The 8,469-nt window shown below is 44.7% G+C and overlaps 1 protein-coding gene across 1 annotated transcript; it reads left to right on the top strand.

Moving 5' to 3' along the window:
- Nucleotides 1-3,980: 3,980 nt before the first annotated feature.
- Nucleotides 3,981-4,751, top strand: B0H18DRAFT_1125257 (uncharacterized protein; the record flags this gene model as incomplete). The annotated part of the gene is made up of 4 exons (XM_048034978.1): nt 3,981-4,117; nt 4,179-4,320; nt 4,361-4,500; nt 4,736-4,751. The coding sequence occupies 4 exons, from the start codon at nt 3,981-3,983 to the stop codon at nt 4,749-4,751; spliced, it is 435 nt and encodes a 144-aa protein (XP_047886788.1).
- Nucleotides 4,752-8,469: the final 3,718 nt, after the last annotated feature.

Here is an 8,469-nt window from a genome sequence, read left to right on the forward strand (position 1 = left end):
ACTGCTTCGTTGATTTTGACTTTGTGGCTGTTTCTACTGTACAGTTATGGTCGCCTTACGTAACGCACACCGTAGACAGTCCGCCTCGTCGAGCTCTAAGTCCCTAAGACTTTACAGAGCTCGACTTAGGTGTGTATCTTTGATTCCTGAATATAAAAGCCTTTACAGAGCTCGACTTAGGCCTTTGGAATCGCTCTGAGGCGCACTGCAGCCAACACAGAGACCATCAGACTGTGATGTACATGTATGGTAAGTTTGCATGGCTGTTGGCCCTACTTCATGACATTGCTAGCCTATAGATGTTTCTAGTAAGAGCAGTAGATGCACAACACCACTTGTATAATGTCTGTTTCAATTTGTGATATTAGTACAGTGTGAACAAAAGCTAGAATCCATCATTGTGATGGCTATGCCATTACACAATGGACATGCAAACCAGAGTCAATCTTATGAAAACTCTCAGTGTTAACTGGGATCTTTGTGCTGCTGGTATTCATTATTGAGTGATCATGGCCCACATAAGGGGATGAATTACTAGTTACAGCAAGTAGCACAAGGTCAGTGGAATCCTTCCTTTTGTCTGCATTTTCTGAGCCCAAACTCAACAGGTACTTCAAACTTTCCATTTTTGGAAGGTCAGGTATCACAATACCAATATGTACAGAGGTGTGTGTATTTCCTGTTGCTTTGTGAATGGTGCCATAGTTATATAAATATATGAGAGGGCTTACTATGTACAGACTCTATGATGTCACATATCTCACTGGTAATATTCCCAGGCATTTCTGCATTTTTGTGAGGCCATAGCACAGCAAATACAGTGTCACTGATGTGCTGGTATTCAAACTGAGCCCCAGAGCTTGGCATTTCAGGTCCTATTTAACAATTGAACTAAACATAACAGCTTAGGATCCTGTTTGGGGTTGCCAGTCCCTGAGAGTTGAGGGTGATACTGGTACTTACAAGATGAACCAAGACTCACTGAACAAGTAGTTTGTGTCATGGGAAACTGCATTATCATCACTTTTCTGCTATATGTAGCCTCAATAGTGAATCCAATATGAATCTATGGTACTCCCTGATTTCTCTCCGATTTATCTGCTATCTGTCCAGTACTGCAGAGGCCATCCATGACTAACTTCCCAAAGGGGCAGGGGACTAAGCATATATGGCAGTTTTGTATGTCTGGTATGCCTTACTTCATGGAGCTCATACCTGCAGAACTCTCTAGTAAGTATGCACACAAAGATCTGCCCATATGCCAGAGCATCACATTTCATGGTAAGTACTCTTGATGATACCTAATCTGGGCACTCCCATCAGTATACAAGGAGCATCCCATGGAGGAGTAATATTTTGGCAATTTATCGCATTTGAGGGGTCCCTAGTAAGAGCTCAGTTAGTGTGGCTTGAAGCCATCACAAAACTCGGCATGAAGAGCTGAGATTGAGAGATTACTTGAAAAGGGAATCTTTGTCAGCATTCCAGCCAATGGGAGTGCTCCAAAATCCCTTTTGAGTGACCAGAGTTGTCGACAGGCTGGAATTCTGGCCTGTCGACGACTGTGCTTCGGCAACGGGCGCTTAGTTGGGCGCTTAGTAAGTGATGTAAGTGCATACTGGTACTTCAGCACATTTCACTTGTTTTCGGCTCAAGAAAATGCAGATTAACCAGACGATATTCCAGGAGATATGTGGAGCATCCCTGAGCATATTTACAAGTGGAGAAGATTCCCTATATGGTCATTCAGTGCTGAGACATCAAAACATGCATGTTATTACCATTTTTCCCCACCAATAGCTGTGCTGTGCAACTTCCAGACACATCCATGCATTGTAAACTATGCACATAGCTATACAGGTCATAGGCAATGTGTTTCAGAGACAACAAGCCATTCATATCTGCACAGTCACTTGTGATTCTCTAAATGTTGTCCTTTGTTCTTCATTCCTCCACTGTTCAAAGAGAACAGCCCCTAGTCACATCCATCTCCATGGCCCAGTGTCAGCTCTGTGGGGTTATTCATCCAATTGGCAAGCCAGTTGTGAGTCTGGTCTGAGCTCACTTGGCCAGTATGATACTGATCAACACACCCCATATCTTGCCAATTATGTTACCCATCATGCAAAATTATGAGTACAATGAACTGCACATAGATCTACCCATGATGGTACCCATACCCAAGGGTACCCATGATACCCATGCCATGGGTATGCAACCCATGTGGGTATGTGTATGGGTATGCCCTCAGACACCCATGGGTACACCCACGCTATGCACTATATTTCAGCGGTGAACCACAGCAGAACAGCGCAAGCGGGCCCACGTACTATTGACCGACTTTGTCTACAAATTTGAACATCTCTATGTCCAACGCAAGGTCTCTCGTATGCACTTCCTGCCGCAATGCATGCATGCACTCACTCACACACCATCCGAGACGAGCCATATAGGCCCTTTAATCTGCAGTTCTCAATTCACTATTGAAAGAACGATTGGAGATCTAGGTGCAGAGATACGACAGCCCTCGCAACCCTTTGCAAATCTCGCCCAGCGTGCACTTCGACGTGCTCAGGTGAATGGACTCAGGGCAATCTGCCCTGAATTTGACCATGTCAAACCAAGCTCACATCCCATGCCTATTTTCGACGCGGGAGATGGTGTCCAACTCTTGCATCCTCGGGAGGAGAGTCCAAAATGTGTGAGTGAAGCCGAACATACTGCCATTCGCACATACCTCGCTCGACAGGATGGTGCTACTCCATGGGGTGGTGTGGACCAAGGTCGCGTTCAGTGTTGGGCTAGATGCCTTCTAAAAATGGTCAGATTTGTCGCAGTGCATGGAAGGAACTTTCCAAGAAGGTTTCTCGCATTGCTCGTAATATCAAGGTATGTCTGTGCTTGTCCGGCGAGTCATAAGGTGATTCTGTCAATATTGATTTATCTCTCAGTTCACAATTGAAGCTCATCCTGGTATTGCATACGGAGAAGTGCAATACTATTTTGTAGGCAGCAATGATGAGGCTCTCGTGCTTGTATCGCAATACAGTGACCCCAATTTTGCACTTCTCAAGCAGTCGGAAGGAACTGTTTGGGCGTGTCAGCATGGAGATGAGCATGAGTCTCTGGTCGTGGTCAGTGTGACAAAAATAATTGGTTGTGTAGCTATGATACCCTATACACCATTACCTTTACCCACTGTCAATCCAGCTAGTGATACATTCTTTGTAATGGAGAAACTCGGGGCAGAGATGGCAGAGATGGGTGTAGAGGATCCTGTAGATGAATCAGACAAGTTGGAATAGATATTTCACTCCGAAAAGCAGTGGACCAGCACTACATGATATAGCATGATCATTGTCCTGTCTAATAAATTGTATGTCTGGCACACAGATATACAATGAACTTGTTGACTTGGAGGCCGACACGTACGATAGCCACATAGTTTCCCTAAAAGGCAACTAAGCGCTCGGTGGGCTCGTCGTCCTTGGTTGATTTTCTCCTTGCGTGCTGCTACCAGTGTCTCTGACTGTGGTCACATCCCATACACTCTCTTGACATCTTTTTTCCCTCTCATTGCTCATGGATGCCCACTCTGCTGCACCTTTCCAATATCCGCCGGATACCTACTATCGTGGCGGTGGTATCAGTGGATCATTCAACTCATCGACTCCAAGTCATGGCACAACATTCAGTAGCCCACTCAACATGGTCACAGCAAGCCCTTCGTTTTCATCACCTATGTCATCTATCAGCATGGATCTCCCCTTACACAACTTTCCGAGTAATCACTTGCGATTGGACCACCACCCTAATACTACACAGGCCTCGCGTCACAATAATGGTACAATGTTGGGCATGCCTGTATGTAACATTCTTTTGAGATGTCTTCACTGTTCCGAGTCGAGGATATATTGCTGACAGCTATACAGAATCTCGGAAGCTCGGCATATTACAGTTCATACAACCCACCTTCTACAATGTCCGAGTCGTCCACAAGGCGGTTGGAGTACATAGCCCGCGCTGATCATACTGGCCTGATTCAATCACGAAATGCTGCATATCTTGTGTCTCTACAACAGACAGAGATATTCCGTGCACAGTGCGACAGATACAGGTAAGTCGTAGCAGTGTGGGCTCCATGACTCGGGAGTTGGGACTGACAATTGCTACATTAGCCAGCTCATCGAGAAACTCATCATGCAGATACCTCAGCTCATTGCTCTCAATGCCGAATCACCCGAAGTCTCAAAGTTCATGCCTGCGTCATCCAGCACACATGCTCCTAGCGGTGTTGCACCGTGGGCGCACACCCAACCAGTGCTTGGTCTAGGTATGGTCTAATCCCAATGTGCTGCAGACGCCTCAAGCCATCCACTTCAAGGTCTACAAAGACTGGAGGTTGTCGAGTGCAAGTAGTGGTACAAGCGGACAACATCCCATCTCCGAGAATGTTGCACAGAAGTATATCAAGGATGAACATGGTGTCGCAGTTGATGGGTATGTCGCCGTGTTGCATTCACTGGCTTGGAGTGGACAGTATGCTTTGACGTCAAAGGCCCTTTCTCACAAGGCCAGAGTCTACATTCACGTCGTGATTTTCCAGCACTTCCCCATGCTCGAGCCCATTCAGCGGATTTGCCTATGACCATAGGCCAGCCGACTGGGAAAAAACACAAGTGTCATTGGACAACCGAGGCCGGCCGACAGCTGACGGTCTTCCGTCAGCCGACAGTCGTTTAGACGCATGAGCATTGGGTCGGCCGACGGGTCAGTAAACTACGCTAATCAAACAATACATTTCTTGTACTATGGTTATCCTTGACCTGACGTTGGATGGCTCAATGTGCACTTGCTGGGGAGTGGGCCATGTATGGCAATACAATCTCAGTTGTGTTGTCTGTGTCTTTTGTTTTCTGGTTCATCAAATTATCACTTCAATCTCACTTATCAATGATTATATGTATTATGTATTCATACATACTAGTCTGTGAGACTAACTTCTGTGCTTGACTAGACCAAGTAGTTGTCAAGCTTTAACAATAATACTAACCTTGCACAAGCCAAATTTTATTCATCATGGAGTATCATAGTAGTAGTAACAGAGATGTTTACATTCATATGGCTGAGCTCATCATCCTCAATGTGGTAACACAAATCCTGAGTCCTAAGTGTCCTAGACAATAAATTTATTGATTCCAGGTAGCTATGCCAATATTGCTATACAGCCATTACCCAATGATATGTGCAGTTGCACAGTTGCTCTTGCCTAAATGTAGCTAAGCTATCCTGTCATACCATGTCTGGGATATAATGTACTGTCTCAAACACTGAACAATGATACCACCTCAAACTGGCAGTCTTTTCTATTATGTAATCTGTGTAGAGCATGCTAATGAATGAATAATGATCATTATTAGAGTTCATTGTACCATTTGAGCTGGGTAGGGAGTCATATACTTCCCTACAAACTGTTACTATACTGGCCTAGACCTTCCCAATGTCAAAGTCTGTTCAGATTAAGTTTGGTACATTCATGATCCTTGTTCCTGAATTTTAGCTCATGCTGTGGAAAAACAGTCAGTCACATGGTCAAGATACAGTATACTGGAATTCTCATCTGTATTCCTCCTCATCACTTGTCCCAACACCATTCCATAGCATGTCTCTGTCACTACAGACATATGTAACAAGTTACTAGCAACAATCTGACCCAGACATTGTTACAAATATTCAATGGAGAGCAAGAACCTGTAAATAAGAATTATATCATCAACATCACTATTTTTTTTTTTTGCACAATAGCAGGCAGTCTGCATAAGTCTTTCACTCCTTCAGAAGGATCAGCTGTAGTCCAGAGCTTTGGGTGAGCAAAATAACCACATATGTCATTCATTACTTCATTGATTTTCTGGAGTTTGGGATTTCTTTCTGAGCCTACACAAGGAGGTTAAGTGGCCTCAAAATGAATATCCTGCACATGTTCATGCTTTGTTCTATATGATGGCTATGGAAATTATGAGGTCTGTGAAGAAGCTATCACACAATCGTGATTACTACTACATATGGCAGGTGCCCTCCCAATTGGCAATCTCACACTGGGCAATGCTTTGTGTGCCTAGTCAGCATACATGCATTATATGTGTCCTGTGTCCTGTTCTTGAAATGCTATTGTGAGACATTCAAAGTTGCTGATGCTCCTTCTCATGGATTACAGTGCTTTATGTGACCCATTTTGCATCTTTCCATAGTTGTAGGCATTTGAAAACTTCTCAACTGTGCTCTCTGTCTGTATCAATGACAATCAGCAAGTATGCATTCCTACACTCATTGGCACAGGGTGCTATGTAATGCAATTGCTGGGCAAAATAGTAGACCCACTCTGGTGTGATGGTGAGTATATCAGACATATTGGGAGCACACACATGGCTGTGTCTAGTGATATTGTTAGATGTGCATACTCTCACTTGTCAGGCTACATATGTACTGGATACCTCAATGTCATACTGTCTGAATCCTCAAACATTAAACATTGTGCTCTCATCTTTAGCATTCACTCCAAGATATCATAGAGTGGCCACAGGTAACACCCAATGTGGTACTGTTACTATTGTGTCATGAAAGCTGATTGGCATCCTTGTGGCACTTGTAATTGTAGACTATTGGTATCATACAACTCAAGGTACTTCAAGATAGCTACAGAGAGGTCCTCCAATTTATTGTGGATTTATGCGATTTTCTTGGGCCCAAATCAGTAGGTTTTGTCCTCAGAATGAATATTCTGCGCATTTTTGACTGCTGTTTCAAGTCACATGACCAATGACGGGTCGCAGCAGTTGCAGCGAAAACACCGCTGCGAGTGTTGCGACCCCACGTCATTGGTCATGTGACTGGCTAGTGGCTATTGTGCCTGTTCTGGTACAAAAGAGACATGTCAAAATAGTGATGTGTAGCTAATGTGAACCATGGAATGTACATTACAGGCAAGTTGTGGGAGGGCTTATTGCACAAGAAGTATCACAAAAGCTCACAATGCCCTAAATGGTGAGCAACCTTCCAAATCCAGTAATTCTTCATAAAGTGAATGTCTGGTGCTTCATAAATTGCAGATAAATCAGAGGATATTCATAGAGCACTATGACATGTTTATGAGGGATGTGCCATTTACAATATGTTACCATATATGGAAGGTAAGCTATAATACCATGGACAAGCATGAAATCAGTCAACCTTGTTCTGAGCTCTGTTGTGGCACCATAAAGCATTTTCATGATGTCTGACACATGGCTATACTGTATAGATCATGTGCTCCACATCTAGGGTGAAAATAAGCAGTTCAATTCTGCAAAGTCTCTTGTGTTTTTTTGTACTTTGCATTTCCTGGCCTAACTAGCCACTATTGGGGCCCAACAAAATTACTGTAGACTCTATGAAACAAGGGCTACAAGTTGACTATATAATTGCCATATCCATTTGTGGGTGCTTACTGTTGCAAAAAGTGATTGATTCTATTGGAGCCCAGTGTCGCTGGTGAGGTCACATGCCATGCTCACCACTTTCCATATTGGGCTCCAAGCTAGATGTTACAGGAGTCCCAAGTCCATGGGGAATTGTCAGCCACAGCATTTGTTTGCAGGTGTTGGTGCAAGTTGCATCGTCTGGGAGTCTGAAATTTGAAACTCAGCTAATGTAAGCATAGTAAGTGTTACTTATCTTTGATTATCTGGCGCTCAAACAGTCACATGCACTGTGGTAAAAACCTGCCACATTGGGCTCCATGCTAAGTGTTACATTATCTCCAGTCATAAGAACGATTCCTTTGTACCTCAGGGATCGTAATTGAGTACCCAAGTCAGCTTATTGAAGAGGCGTACAGACGTATGGACATACCCATTGTGCAATTGATGCTCGGTTGACTCAATGAGCATTGAGTCAACCGAGCATCAATTCACCCAATGGTCATTGTCTCTACCGAGCATCGGTTTAACCAATGTTCATTGGTAAATCCGAGCTCGTTTGCCCCGACGTGCATAGGGCAACCGACGTCGGATGGCTACTCATGCCCAGCCAGGGCTTGTGGGATGTCCATCCAATGTTGGCCACGTCTATGAGCATTCACAACCCGATCTTGGGTCCCTGAATGCCCATAGACACAGCCGATGCCCGCCTGCAGTGGTGAGAGCCGGTTTTGAAGAAACTGCCCGCTTTTCAAAAAGATGCCTGGTTCAGATCTGATTGGGTGCCAGATCGACCGGCCATTTCACACCTCTTTTCGTCTCTCTCTGCTTCTCCTCCTCTCATCCTCTGCACTTGAGACCACCCCCACGCCTGCTCACACGCTCTACATCAGTCTCTGCATGTCTGAAACATCCAACCTCAACATACCACGTGCACTCCAGGCGGCACACTCGCGCCGTGTCTGCGCCGGCCGCAATCGAGGTCTCTCAAGCCTGCTCTCCAGCGGCGACC

The sequence above is a fragment of the Fomitopsis serialis genome (assembly GCF_022376445.1).
Source record: "Fomitopsis serialis strain Sig1Antser10 chromosome Unknown B0H18scaffold_149, whole genome shotgun sequence".
NCBI classification, from domain to species: domain Eukaryota; kingdom Fungi; phylum Basidiomycota; class Agaricomycetes; order Polyporales; family Fomitopsidaceae; genus Fomitopsis; species Fomitopsis serialis.